Here is a 15,486-nt window from a genome sequence, read left to right as displayed (position 1 = left end):
GATTACGAGTCAGACTCAATTCTAATTCTTTGATGCACACGTCAAAGAAACAGATTTTTACTTTTAAGTACAGAAAAATAAAACTTAATTTCCATTAAGTTTCACTTAAAGAAATTCAAAATGTATTTTTTGTTGCTTCAAAATGAAGAAATCCAAACAACTGCTGTCAATGTGGTGGGACACACAGCAAAGAATATCATCAGCACAGAACAGTTTGGGTGGGTGGGGCAGAACAATGTCAGTCAATGACCTTTCTCTCTCTCTCTCCCTCTCTCTCTCTCTCTCGCCCTTAACAAATTTCTCTTTCTCTCTTCAACTCTTCCCACGCTCTTCTTCTCCAGAAAAAAAATGAACGATCCGACCGCGACGCACACACCCTCCGCGTACGGAGGCGACGCCGACGACGAGGTTTACATAGAGGCTTGGATTATTGGGTTATGTCTTGCGTTGCTCTGGACCTCTGGTTTCTGGGCTCGGTTTGTAGAGTTTCTCAACAGGATTGATTTTCACACTTTCATTTTCGATATTCACACCTTCTTTTTTTCCTTTTTAATTGAAAGTGTGTGTAAATTTTTTTTTTAAAAACAAAAAAAGAAGTGGATGTAAAAGTGAGTGTAAAAATTAATATGGTTGATTATTGTTTAGATTGTCGTAATTCTTTCTGTACATTGATGTCATCCATTTGAATATGAGTATGGAGTACAATACCCCTTCGGGGCTCGTTTTGAGTCTCGCTTTTAGATGATCCGAGCAGCTCATATTTTCCAAAATATGTTGTTTAAAGTCCCTATAAAATACTATCTTGTTTGGATGTAGATATGAGCATTTACAAAACATTCAATTTTGTTTCACTTTGTGACTCGAATCACCGATCACCTTTGTAATACCCAAAACGAGTAGTTATTGTCGCCATATAATTGTGCTTAACTAACTGTTGGGTTTGTATTTTAAAAAAAGTTAATTGGCCACCGGTTCCGATTAAGCTGATTTTTCACGGATCCACTTAAAAAAATCAGTTCAGATCAGTTGAACAGGACCCTGAGCCCCCGTCGATCTGTGCACATCGGTACACTTCTTGTCTTTTAATTTACGCCGATGACACTCGTCGACGTGACATTGCATGACTGGTGGTTGCGAAGTAGTTTCAAAATGGTTTTATGATTTGGCAGTGTAGTTGGCGTTGTGTTGGAGTGTTTCCCTCTCTAAAACTCTTCCCACTCTCTTCTTCTCCAGAAAATCCACAAACGTATCATCGAGAACAACACTCCCGGTCCCGGCGATGCCGACGACGAGGATTACGGGACGGACATTTCCGATTCGGTTAGGGCGGTGGAAAAGCTCCTCGACTACTCATTCAAAGGAAAGAGGTTACTGGAGGAGGCCCTGACTCACTCCTCCTGCACTGATTCGGCGTCGTACCAGCGGCTCGAGTGGCTCGGCGACTCCGCCTTGGGCCTCGCCGTATCCAATTTCTTGTTCTCTGCTCACCCTGACCTCCAACCCGGCCAACTCTCTCTCCTCCGCTCTGCCAATACCAGTACTGAGAAGCTTGCTAGAGCTGCTGTTCGCTGCCGCCTCCACTGTTACTTCCGACACGACGCCACCGCTCTTGATGGGCAGGTACGTAGCAGATATATACTCCCTCCTTCCCTTTTTTATAGTTTAGTACTCCCACCGTCCCATAATATTTGTCCGGTCCGCAAAGCGAGAACGTAAAAATAATATAATTTTTGCAAGAAAAAATCAATTTTTTTCAACAATTCACTAGATATCGATGAGTTCTTTTAATTTATGAAAAAAATTTGAATTTTTTCTTGAAAGAAGTGCGTTATTTTTTAATTCTCGTTTTGCGAATCGGACAAATAATTTGGGACGGAGGGAGTAGTATTTTATTTTGTGCACTTCCTTAATAAATAATAAGTGTCCATTTGATAAAGGATGATGCTATTGGGTCTCCGGTTATTTTGGGATACCGTAATTTTTGGCATAACTTCACAATTATGAGCATTACTAAAATTCATTACAAGCATAACAAAATCCAAATAAGACATAACTAAGGAATATCCAAAAAACCAACCAAGGCATAACAAAACAATAACAAGGCATAACAAGTTATGGTTTTGTTATGCTTGTAATGAGTTTCGGTTATGCTTATAATGGTTTTGTTATGTCAAAAGTTACGGTGTCCCCAAAATGACCGGGGACACCGAAGGCATTCCCTTTGATAAAAGTTAGAGGGTTAAAACTTCCCCTTTTGCCATTTTGACTAGATTCCTTTTTGAAAAAAGCAGTGAGAAAAAGTGCAACAATGATGTCTTCATAGAGGATAATTATGGTAAGTCAAAATATTTAAAGTGTAATGATGATGTTTTCATAAAAGGCTGAATTTGCGAAATTGGACACTTAAAAACGGACGGATTGAATATTTCTTAACATGCCCGGTGCAGTGTGCAAATTAAGTTGAAATTATGTTATATTAAATGGCATTTACACCTCGACCCTATCTACTCATAGAGAAATTATTCAATGCTTTTGGGGCAAGATTGAGCACAAAATTGGACCATTGGGGTTTCCTCCTCACCTCACATATGTGCGGGGTTCACCACAAAATATGTGGTAATGAGGGAGTTGGGCCGCCTAGCTACCGTGACCCTGGGCCCTAGGGCCCGAGTAATCACTCCGATTGAGGATTTATGGCCTATTTGGAACATGTGGAAAGAAAAGAAAGAGATCGCTGTGTATGTGCGTACAATATATATGTATATGTTGTTTTTCATGTGTATGTGTGTACACATTTGTTCGTTAGAGGCGTAAATAATTTAGTTTATGATGAAGTATGAACAATTTCTTCTTCATTTTGTTTAGGTGAGAGAATTTGCATTGGCAGTTCAAAAGGAGGATGACACGGTTGTGCATGAAGGGGTGGTGAAAGCACCGAAGGTTCTGGCTGACATTGTTGAATCTGTGGCTGGGGCTGTTTATGTTGATTGTAAACTTGATCTGCATGTTTTCTGGGCGGTGCGTAGTTTTGTTATTTTGTAACCCTAAATTTACTGTGAACCTTTATTTCTGGGATTCTGTTTATAGCAAACAATGCAAAACAACAAATATCTTCTTCAATTTCTATTTATGTTAAGAATTGGACTATGCATATGTCGGTTTAATTTATGTGGTCATCGGAATTTTCACGATACCAATGCCGTAATTCACATGTCATTTAAAGGTGGTGAGCAACTAGTAGTATTTAACATAGACTTCCCAGTTGACTAAATTCACATTAAGTTTTTCTCAATTTTGCTGCTTTTCTCTTCTTCTTTGTTCTAAGGGTGTTGACTACTATGATCTTTTTCATTTGTTTAGATCTTTAGAAGACTATTGGAGCCCATTGTTGATCCTGAAACTCTCTGGAAACAACCACATCCAGTGACTTTGCTTCATGAATTGTGCCAGAAAGACGGCAGGAAAGTGGATTTCAAGTTTAGAGAAGAGGAAAAGGACAATGCAGTTTACGTGGATGGGGAATTAATTGCCTCAGCATCTTCCGAGATACAGGCAGCCAGGGCAGCTTTGAAGAAGTTATGCTTGTATGAATGCAATTGCAAAATGGACGTTGATTATAGTTGTATCTATGGAACAACAGAGATTGAAGGAGCGAAGGAGAAATTACACACGATTTGTGGAAAGAAGAGATGGCCAAAACCATATTATGGGTAGGAATTTACATTTACCGAGCGGAATTTTATTTTTGAGTTCTTATGGTTTGAGTTTTGAGTGTGGTCTTTATGGTATCGATATTATATGATACTCTCTCCGTCTCAATATGTTTGTCCCTTTTAACGGGTATGGACATCTATAAAAAAATCGACTAAAATTTCTTATGTTTTATTTTTTAGAAATCATCAAACAGTTTGGATACGAGAAATAATTGTGATCCTTTGAAAGGTGGCAAAAAAACTTCATTGTTTCCTACGGAAGTAAATTATTTGTTGACTGGATTAAAGGGCATGACTGCTAAATAATGAAAAACAAATCGATAGGGAGGGAGTAATATTTTGCTCTTGAGAATTATGTTCTAGCTAGTTGGAAGAATGTTGGTGATGGTTCCCAGGTAGTCCATAGTAGACTGACAGTCAAGTTGCATGCTTTGTTTTGTACCATGGGCTAACTAAGCTTTCCTGCTTATGTATGCGTGCCTGATTATGCATCATAAAGTTATCTTCTAGTTATCTTTGAGATCCTTGAGATAATTACTCCATTTCTGTGCTTGTTTTGGATAGGGAAAGGGTGCCTGTAGCATAAGAAAATTTGTACCTTGGTGGCTAGAAAGGTGTACAGATCGAATTCATCCAACAGAAACTCATGTCTATTGGAGTTCTAGAACCATCACGATCAAGGTCTAGTACAAAACATGTTAGCAGATATAGTTCTGATTGGTTGTCCTTATAATCATTGCGATGTGATGAAGTAACGATAATTTCAAAATGTTTCTGGAACTGTAGTCAACATTTCGTATATATTGGGATCCAAAATGTACAAAGTTTCGGCAAGACATGAAACATATACTGGGATTCTAGTTTTTTACTAGTTTAGCAGCCAACACTAATCAGTTGAATTATATTGGTTGGGATTTGGGAGAATTTCAAGGGTGCCGTAATAGTGGGTATAAAATGTTGGACTGCAGTGGAGAATTTGAAGATGCGATTAAAAGGGTGTTATAGTTGGAGAGAATGCTAGCTAGTAAGAACTATGTGTTTTTTCAGTACTCAAAATTATTCTCATAATTGTTCGTTTCTGTCGTTCTCCAAGAGCTGTACAAACCTCACAAGGTTTCTATGATGATAGTTGTCTGGAGGATTGCACATAGTTTGTTGCACTTTGTTCTATGTTAGTGATTGCTACCATGACATCTTTTTGGTTAACTTATTTGATTCAAACTCCTGGATGCTTGATAATTTCTGCTGTGACTGTGAACATGAACGCGATTGGGTTTGTGATGTTTTAAAGCTTCCTACAGTATGCCTAATTTCCATGAATAGTTGTTGTCAATCCAGAACTAGAAGTTCTGTTTCATTTTAATCAGAAACTCGAGATTGATCTTCCTCTTTCTCCATCTGATTGCAAGGAGGGATAGTTTGGCATCCCATAGCAGCTCCTTTGGGTTTAACTATTTCGCAAAGTTCTTATCATCAATGGGATCTCATAAATTAAGTACTTGTATTGATAATCAGATTAAGAGATCTTTGACTGATATTATATTCTTGTTGTTATGTTGCTTTTTTCGTTGCTTCGTCGGTGTTGTGTTCAATCTCGCTTGAATGTTTGGTATGTCACTCTTCAGACTTATCCTTGTGGCAAAGCTACCTACGTACTAAGCGCATGTTGTCTAAATCGAAGTGTAGATTCCGTCGAGTTTGAAAGAAGTTGTTTGGTAGGTATTCCTACGTTGTGCGGGTTTCAAATTCTAATTTGTCGTATGACGTGGTTTACTTATTTGGATAAGGGGTGTTCCATGAGTTCCTAGTGCCATGACTTGGATTCGGTTTTGAGTTTTCTTTCGAGTTACTTACCTTTTCGCCATCTTCATGTAGCACTCTAGTATGTAATTTATTGATATCCTTATTTTCGTTTTTCCTTGACTTGCAGAAATGTGAAAGAGTCTGGCCCTTTTCATGAGAGGATATATGTTCGTTCAGTTGAGATCAAAACTGCAGAGAATGTGTTGTATAACCTGTGTGTGGAAGGAGATGAAAAGTCGAGAGTTAGAGATGCTGATAATTCTGCTGCTTCGTTGATGATTCGGAGATTACAAGCATTGAAGAAAATTTAAGTTTTCGTGTTCGGTCTGGTCCGGTTGTGGTGTGATCAGTTGGATTGTCAATTATGTCTAATCCTCTTGCATTTTCTTTCTCCTCTTGTTCCAGGTTTCCCTGTAGAGACCCTGAAAAGTATTACAAGTTGTATTTTACACAAGCACTTAACATGATCAAGATACATGCTAATAGAGAGATTCATTATCCTTTGGCTTGGTTAATTCTGCATTTGATTTATATAATTGGATGTCTGGGGCAGCTTGCTCGTTCATCGACTTGGCTTTTTTTGTTTTTTGGTATCCAGAATTGTTGGTTTCTTATCCTCTCTCCACTTGTCCGATGTTTGTTGGGGTCAATGGAAGGGAATAAGAAATCCGGGGAGATTTTTATATCCGTCCACACCCGGATAAATTTTGAACTCCCCTCACCCTATCCAAATTATATCCTCCTTTATATTCACCTTCAAAATTTCAACTTTGCCAAAGGAGTATTATTTACAAAAATGGCATCATGATTTGTAAAATTGCCATTATTCGTCCGTACCTCCTTGTTCAATATCCAAACAAATTCTATATGCTCTCAAGCATCTCTGTCAAGTGAATGCCGAGCGGCCGATCCGGCCGTTTATCTTGACACGAACGGCTCAGATTGAATCTTAGCACATACAAATCTGAACCCTTTATAACTCGGTCAAGATCCGAACTGTTAATGAACGAATAGTTAGATAGTAAATCAGCTGCTCGGCACTCGCTTGGCAACCCCATTCCCCCTCTTACTATCCCTTCTATAATTTTGACGCTAATGAACGAGCAGTTAGGTAAGTGTAATCTTTTTTTCTTCTTTTTGAAGCCTGTTGCATGGATATGATGAGGTGGCATTCAGACCGGCTTCCACGTGGCTACAATATTTTGAACGAGTGTACACGTGTAGATCATATACCCCCTCTGCTTGCAGCTTTTTTGCCCATACTCCACAACGGATAATAACGTTACGTAACACAACGTCGTCGTCTCTGATTCTGAGCTCTCCTGAGTCTTCTTCACAAGCAGGGCAACATGGGCAGCTATCTTCTGCACCTCCGCCGCGCCTCTTTCCGGTCGCCGCCGATTAAACGGCTCTCCGCGTACTTTCCCCCTTCTATCAGGGTAAATTGTTTATCTATTACTAGCTCTTAATTTCCCACTGTCTGTAGGTTGCACTTTTTTTCCTATAATCGAATGTTCGGGCAGCTTGCATGCCTCGACTAATTCCGGAATCTTGATGTAACTAATCCAATAAACCCTTTAGTGCCATCAAGGTTTTGAATGTTTGACCTCCGTGAGACTTCCACGGCTATCATGGAAATCGCCCCTTTTTTTTTCCTCTCTGTTTTTGGGTAAGTTGAGCTTTTATAGTACAAGAAACGACGATACAAACCCACCAGGGCATACCCTGAGGAAACAAAACATACAAACAAGCAGGCTAAAACCTCTGAAACAAGACACAGAAAGCAACCAAAATCTTCTAACAGGACTAGGACACAGGACCCTACATCACATCCAACAACCAGTCCTCAATCTTTTTGATCCTTCAATGAATGGAAAGTCTCTGTGCGCAGACCTACGCGCATGGAGGTGCTGGAAATCTTTCAGCACACGCGAGTCAGTCGGGTCTGCGTACAGATTTATGCGTGTGTATAGCATTCTCTGTTTGTCAAAAGGTATGATGGTTTATCATACAAGCGAAGTAACCGGCGTAACGCTTTCAAAGGCGTGCTTTACATAGCTGGTTTTTTTATCCTGTTGGCTAACCCTGTCTACTAGGATGATCGAAGTTAGTTTTAAATGGTTACTAACAGAAACAAAATCTTACTACCAATGGAATTATAGCAGTAAAAAATGTTAATGTGATACAGAAAATGTTCCAGAAAGTAATCTCCACGTGTCTGTACGAATATTTGCGTTGATTCGACAAAAAACTGTGAGTATACGACGATTTGGGGTATCAATTCCAGTTCATGTTTGTACCAATATTTGCGTTGATTCGACCAAAAACTGTGTGTATATGATGATTTGGGGTATCAATTAATTCCAGTTCCATTCATTTCATTTCCGGTCTTTAGTGCTGGCAATATGTAGTCAACTAATTTTCATCCGTATTATCATCATCGATCTGTGTCTATGATGTTTCAGGGTTATAACAGTCAACCAGGCAAGGAAAGCGACGGCCATAGAATGGAGAGAGCTCGGACAACAGCAGAAGAGTTCGAAAGAGTGGCGGAGGAATTCGAGAGAGTGGCAGAAGCAAAGGCTCACCAAGAAACTTTCGGAAAGGCACGCGATGGCAAGCAAGAGGCTGCCATTGGAGACTCCAGGGTCGAATCCGCTAAGGAAAAGTACGAGGAGGAGGAGCCTGTGGGCAAGGGGCACTTCCAAAAGACGGGCGACGAATAGAACTGTAAACACTTGAAGCTAGCTAGGCCTTGTACCTTTGTTTCTGCTCGCTTGTGCAATATTCACAGCTGGTGGCCGGTTTTAAATAAGTTTGGTAATTTGTGTGCAAAATCATCCCATTGCTAGCTTGAACAATTGGGGAAAAGGTGGAGTTCATTTCCGCAAATATATGCGTGGCACGTGTCTTCTTTTTATCTCAATCTCGGATTCGATCAAGCAACGACTAGGGAGATTAATTTCATAAGTCGTGACTTGACGAGTCAAGAATGATCCAGAGCCTGTGCGACGACTCCCTTGAGTTTTCTCGGTCTACAGTTTGAGAGGACTTTAATGGCGGAGGACGAGTTGTGAACGGGGTGATAGAGCAGCTTGGGACTAGCTAGGGAGGAAGAAGAACCAATAGAAAAGAGGGGTCTTGCCATTGAATGATGGGTTATGACTTAGGAGGTCAAATATGTCATTTAATGGTAAATTTATCCCTAGGTTTTTTTTGTTCTTCTGGGTACTGAGAGAAATGACTTGATAAAATATGATAGGTAAAGTAGACTAGTTAGTTCAAAAGCAGCTTGGGACTAGCTAGGGAGGAAGAAGAACCAATAGAAAAGAGGGGTCTTGCCATTGAATGATGGGTTATGACTTAGGAGGTCAAATATGTCATTTAATGGTAAATTTATCCCTAGGTTTTTTTTGTTCTTCTGGGTACTGAGAGAAATGACTTGCTAAATATGATAGGTAAAGTAGACTAGTTAGTTCAAAAAAAAAAAAAAAAAGATTGATTGGTTTGCTGGTTGTTTTTTCTCAAGCTTAAATAACTTGACGAACTCTATGAGTCGAACGGTTTCTATCGATGTTCTTAGCCCGTGATGGAACAACAAAAACAAAAATAAACATGACTGGATGGAGGAATATTGGACTGGACTTGAGTCCTAGATGGCCACCTCAACTTGCAAAAGGAGGGAATAAGGTTCCGTTTTGCTAAGGTTCTTATTTTTTAAGTACTTATCTTTCGCTTTACTAGAAAGATCATTCTCTTAAAATACATCATCTTTTAATTCAAAAAATAAGTAATTATTTGAATTAGCAGAATAGGGCCTAAGGTCGGATTCCGGAAGATGGTCCAGCTAGCAAAGAGCTTATAAGTGATTCTAAATCCACGATTTGGGACTAGGCCCAACTCATTCCTTAATAGACGACCTGCTACTGGACTCAGTCTATGCAGATTAGACCTGGTGGGTGGGGGCCCAAGCAGCATGGTCCAGGATCTGGTGGTCAGTTTTTCAAGGGCAAGTGGTTGCACAATTTATGACGACTTTGTCCTCTCAACTGGAGTATATTTTGAGAATGATACACCCACGGCATCTCTTCTGCCGGACCACTCACCGTACCACCCATTGCCCGCCACGTGGCAGTGGGTCCATTGTGCAAAAAAACAAAAACAAAACGGTAGTGAACAAAAACCCCAATTTAATTCAAAAAATACGCGTTTTGCGTTCTTCCTATTTACTGCTATAATGTAGATAGTGAATGCAGAATAATCAAAGTAACAAGATGAAATACAAGTAAATTTGGTTAAAATAAATAAAACTCTTAACAACTGGGATAGCAATTTCACTCAGGAATCTAATCAAACAAGAAACGTTAATGTTTTATTTAAAGCCCTACTATGAAATTTGGGAATTTTAATAACCTAGGGTAAATTGATTTTGAAAAATTTCTTAGTCATGGCTCAGAACATGAATTGGGGAAACATAAAAGGAAAAACATGACAAAACCAAGAAGATGTGTAATACACATTATGGCTTACTACTGTATTGGGCAAATTCGGAGAGAGAGAGAGGAGGAAGAGAGACCTTGGTGGTTAAGGTGGTCGCCGGAGGTTTAGCAGTTGGCGTGGTGGTAGGAGGTGGTGATTGGGGTCGGCGGTGGTGGTCGTCAGTTGGTGATAGCCAGTTTCTCCATCTCCCTCTCTTTCTTTTGGAAACAGGAAGAACGCAGAACACGTGTTTTTTGAATTGAATTGGGGTTTTTGTTCACTACTGTTTCGTTTTTGTTTTTTTGCACAATGAGCCCATTGCCACGCGGCGGGCAATGGGTGGTACGGTGAGTTGTTCGGTGGAAGGAAGAGATGCGGTGGGTGTATCATTCTCCATTTTGGAAAAAGAAAATAATCCATCACTTAAATGTGAAGTGACAAGAAAGCCCCTGCATTCCAAAATAAAGTTTGGTTTCTTTAGAATTCTTTCGTCCTTAAACTTTTAGGCTCCGTTTATTTGGGTGTAAAATATTTTCCGATACAACATTTTACTTATTTTTCGGTATTTGGTTGTGTAAAAAATAAGGAAAATATTTACGGGTAAAACAATTTCTATTAATTGAATGAAAATGACTTACTATTAAATCTTCCGTAAGTTATTTTTCAAAATGAACCTGTTGCCTTTTACTGTAAATTTCACTGCTCAGTTTTCTCGATCGTCAGTCCTGACTCACGTTCAAGTCCAATATTCTCAGATCTTTCCACCGTTTAAGCCCCCCCCCTACACTTTTTTTTCAATTTCTGAAAATATTTTTCAAGTGCCAACCAAACACCGAAAAATAAATTTTTGAATTTTATTTTACATGAAAAATATTTTACATTCTAAAACATTTTACATCGAAACAAAAGGAGCCTTATTGTTCTTTTTCTATTTAATTTGTGTTCCGAAAAGCAAAGGCAAAAGGAATTCGAGCGTAATTGCTAACTTTTAGGTTTTCGCAACTATAGGTGTTGGGAACCCACAAACCATTCCAATTGACGGTCAGAATTTCTTCGAATGTGTTCTTGATCAATTCATACAAGATGCGAGTAAAACCCCAATCGAGGAAGACTATGGTCATTGAACCCTTTATTGGCATTGTCTTTTACTTTCAGGGACTCCTAGTCCTCTAGATATATACTCAAAAACGTAAAAAGACTATAAAAAAAAAAATCCACTGCAAATGAAAGAAGCTGAAGTTTTGTTAAAAATAACATGGTTATGTCACTGCAGATTTTACAAAAATCGCTTTGCTTTTTCATTCCTCCAGTCAAGAAAACCGAAAAATTACCAAATATGGATCAAATGGGCAATTGAGGGTATTCCTTCCTCTGGGTATTAGGCATATCTTGCAAATTGGGGATTGAGGTGATTCAACCGATTATTTTTCCACCAAATTTTCGTTAGAAGTCCATGTCTTCAGGTAGGAGGAATTGGCTTTGTTCACAAAAATGGGCATGCATGAAGACAGATAGAGATACTTTTTGTGGGGAGTAGATTTTTCTTTTTCTTTTTTTGTCAATCGATAGAAAAGATTATTTTATTTTACATCAGAAGATATGAAGTACAAAGTACAAACTCGGGACACTACATTCTCTAAGAAAAAAACACCCACACGCAAGTGTAAAGATTCGAATTCTTAACCTCATAGTGAGATAGAAGAGTTTTTGTCAACTAAGCCAGTTAGTTGTGGGGGAGTAGATTGGGAGCAGTATATTCCTTCATTAGAATGCGGCAAATTCCCAAATCGTACAAGATTTGTTAAATTGGCAAGTGTCAAAATAACTCCATTCAGGATTGTGCTGATATTTACTAATCTCCTACCACTCATATGTGATAGTAGGACTTAAGCTTCGGTTCCGACATAGATGCTGAAGGTCTTCTAGAGATAGTTGTGTGATGTGACTAGACAATATTAACCGATGCGACAGAGTACCAATCATGCACTCAGAGCACATAAAAAGGTATTGATCAAACTCCTCTTTAGTTGGTGGACATGAGAGCCTTTTGGTTTGAAAGGAATTATCCAAAACGACTTCAAAATTCGGTGACATAGCACTTATTAGGTTGATGTCAAACTCTCACGACAAATGCCATTTCCTAGTTTATGTTTTCTTCTTTTGTCTCCAAACTTGTAGTAATAATGAATCAAGCACTCCCTTATTATCTGTGATTTGTAACGGACGGAGAGATATTACGGGATTACGACAACCTCGATTGTTATTCATGTTTTTATTTGGTACTTAGAACAACATTTAGTGTTTTACTTCCTTTAAAATTTTGATAATTATATACTTTACCTTTTAATCATAATCTTTAGAATTTTTAATTATTATTTTTTTTGTACTCAACCTTCCTTTTTTGTGAAATTCAAGTGTGCCACCGTCTGTAATGTACCTCTAGACCTACTAGATGCAATTATCACAGAAATATCTCTCTCTCTCTCTCTCTCTCTCTCTCTCTCTCTCTCTCTCTCTCTCTCTCTCTCTCCAATTAAACTATTATAGGCCATATAAGCATTAAACAACTGGGTAGATTTAGATAGTAGGGGAGTAATTGAATAACGCCTCAATAGTATACGTGTGTAATTGAAGTTTCACAAAGTTGAGTGTCCGTTACACATTGAGGTAAAGGTTGAGGGGTTATTTTGATTGAACGTGTTCCCATATCCATAAAGAATGGGCCCGGTTAAATACAACTGCGAATTTGTTACATATAACCAATTCATAAAGAGGAATCCAAAATTTTCTTTTTATGAATTGGCTACATGTAGTAAATTCGCAGTTGTATTTAGCAGCTCCCTAAAGAATAACTGAGAGCATGTACATTCATACCCTTTGGACGTGGTCTAACCTTTTATGGTGGTCGGTTCCCACTTCTTTGAACGTCATGTGCCAAAATAACCAAAATTTAGGTCTAAAATTGGAAGAAGTATGACTAATACAAAATAAAAAATAGTTTTTTGATTAGCAAAAATAATGAATAATATTTTTGGGCGTTGCTAATGCCTGTGCCGAAACTGTAGTGCATAAAACCTTTTGTACCATGTGCAAAATACAAGGTTTTTCGTCCCATGTTTTTAAACCTTTTGTTTTTATAAAGATTTAAATTTACACCCAAAAAATAGAGAAAAAGTAAAAAAATAAATATGGTCAGAAAATAGAGAAAACAAATAGTACAATGAATAAAAGGGTATTGAAAACTTCATTCAACTTCACATATATTTTCTTTTATTTTAAATCGGGAAATTATGAAAAAGTCAAGTGATTTATGTTGTGATGCCCACCAGCTAGTATTGACCTGATTTATAACTTTTGAGCCATGCGGATAGACTAAGAATTAGCAAGTTAGCTAACGCAGATTGTTAAAAAAAAACATGTTTGGAAAATGTGGAAATTTTTGGAATTGAAAAGAACAAGAACAAAAGACATTTCTCATCCACATTCAACATCATCCCTATACGTGGTTTCTCAAAGTGATGGAGAATATGAGAAAATGATGAAGAGAGAATTATTTTGTTGCTTGTTTTTAGCAAGAGAGTGATAAATAATACAATAATTTTTTTTTGGTAACACTTTAATTACGGGAGTTTCACAAAATAAAGAAAACAATAAGAAAGGGGATATCTAACCCAATAGGATCCGCGGTCCCGTTCCAGAACAATAAATAAGTATTTATTTTTTAAGAAGACAATTTCAAACTTAAAAATCACGTGCTTACGCCAATAATTTTCCTATTACTATGGATCTTGTTTGATAAATCTCATTGAGATCTTTAATAAGATGCGAAAAAAATTGAAAAATTATTTTTCATTTACATTATTTTTGAGTTTCAAAATGTGAAATAAATACTTAATTTTTTAAGAAGGTGTTCTGGAACAGGGAGTGACATTGTACAAATTGGGATTATTGTTCTCTTGCATAGAAGTCTTTCGTTGTTAGTTTATTTCTTCCTCACGTGAGATTATTTTATATAGGGTTTGATGTAGTTCTTACAGTCTTCACATGGTTGATATAAAATTTTAATTCTTATTACTCTTCCGATTTAATTCTCTTAGGCCATCTATAGTGGTATGATAAAAAATGAATAATCAAAAGTTGACACATCAGCTTTTGATTATTTATTTAAGAGGTTGCTAAGTTTACCAATATTGAGGTTCACAATGGTCGCTTCTAGTCCATAACCAAAATAAGGGTTCCACAACAATTTCACTCACTCTCTCTCTCTCTCTCCCGCCATTCACTTCTCTTCATTTACATTTTTTTGGGCAAAAATATATCAATTCCCTCCCTTAATTTTAGGAAAAAATCGATGACTTCCTTCCCTCCTATTATGATTATTATTATTATTATTTTTTCTTTGAGGGGGGAATCGAAATGAGAAAGAATAGTGAAATACCTTAATTCGGCGACAATGGGTTGAATGATAGATGATCGAGAAATATGAACTTCACTTTTGGAGGAAAAGAAAGAGAAATAGTTTGTGAGTAAAGTGGAGAAGATATAGAGTTTTTTTTTTTTTGATCCGCGAGAAGATATAGAGTTGGAGAAGAAGAGAAGAAGAAAAAACCAATTGAAACATGCGTGTATATAAATTTTGGAACTAATTAACTTATTTGATGTGGGGTTGACAAATTTTGATTATTGAAAAATGTTGCTAATTTTGATTATCCAAAGCCTAAAATTTAATTATTTCTAAGGATATTGCTAAGTTTGATTATACCATTATAAGCCATCTTTTATACAAATATTGTTAACTTTAAAAACAATTAATTTTTTATTATACCATTATGGACCTTACCCCTTGAACGAAAAAGAAGAAGAACATAGTGGACATCTATTATTGAGTTTCACATTATCCCTACAATTGTTTCACGATAAATTCATAAAATGATAATTTTTGTGTAGAAATAATTCAAAATTATATTATAGCAATGAAAGGAAAGTAAATTGAAGGAGACACTCCAAAAAATAAAAGAAAGTAGCTTTGGAATTACATTGATTTTGAAGTGCCTGTATTAATTTTAAAAGTGCAAATATCATTTATCTAAAAGGAAAGCTCTATCAACTTCCATAATATGCAAGAGATAGAATGAAAATTTTTCCATAAGTTTTTCACAAAATCCCATAAGTTTCTCACAAAATCTTTCACTCGTCAAATGAGGCCTAACATCCTTTCACGTATTAGGAATGTTGAGTTGGAAATATATTCTCAAAAAAAAGGTGAAGTGAAATGGCTTAAAAGTAATTTTTTTTATGTGGGTATTTCAATATTCGTGTGTATATTACGTTGGCAAATAATCAGAATAGACAAAAAAAATTATTTTTAACAGAACATATTATGCAGAAAAAGGTAGACTTGTGTATTTTTTTGTGAATATTTTTGAATATATTTGGATAAAATATATAAACTTTATATAAATTTTTATTTTTTTAATTTATCTCGTCGATA

At 37.1% G+C, this 15,486-nt stretch overlaps 1 protein-coding gene across 2 annotated transcripts; it reads left to right on the top strand.

Moving 5' to 3' along the window:
* The first annotated feature begins 219 nt into the window (after positions 1–219).
* LOC131322671 (ribonuclease 3-like protein 2) lies at positions 220–6,031 on the top strand. 2 transcript variants are annotated; one of them, XM_058354081.1, is made up of 5 exons: positions 220–476; positions 1,234–1,620; positions 2,866–3,018; positions 3,361–3,710; positions 5,644–6,031. In XM_058354081.1, exons 1-5 carry the CDS (start codon positions 438–440, stop codon positions 5,825–5,827), a joined length of 1,113 nt encoding a protein of 370 aa, XP_058210064.1. In that variant the 5' UTR covers positions 220–437; the 3' UTR covers positions 5,828–6,031. The 2 variants fall into 2 exon arrangements, with proteins under 2 accessions (XP_058210064.1, XP_058210063.1); XM_058354080.1 differs by having other exon boundaries at positions 230–408.
* The last annotated feature ends 9,455 nt before the right edge of the window (positions 6,032–15,486 follow it).

The sequence above is a fragment of the Rhododendron vialii genome, chromosome 4a (genome assembly GCF_030253575.1).
Source record: "Rhododendron vialii isolate Sample 1 chromosome 4a, ASM3025357v1".
NCBI classification, from domain to species: domain Eukaryota; kingdom Viridiplantae; phylum Streptophyta; class Magnoliopsida; order Ericales; family Ericaceae; genus Rhododendron; species Rhododendron vialii.
The sequence above is the reverse complement of the archived record's forward strand: the minus strand, read 5'-3'. Positions and strand labels throughout refer to the sequence as shown.

Bases quoted from the DNA above. Each gene is read 5' to 3' on its own strand.
- LOC131322671 (XM_058354080.1), top strand. From the start codon at position 349: ATGAACGATCCGACCGCGACGCACACACCCTCCGCGTACGGAGGCGAC. The intron at 3,019-3,360 runs GTGCGTAGTTTT...TCATTTGTTTAG, and splicing joins ATCTGCATGTTTTCTGGGCG to ATCTTTAGAAGACTATTGGA. The intron at 3,711-5,643 runs GTAGGAATTTAC...CTTGACTTGCAG, and splicing joins TGGCCAAAACCATATTATGG to AAATGTGAAAGAGTCTGGCC.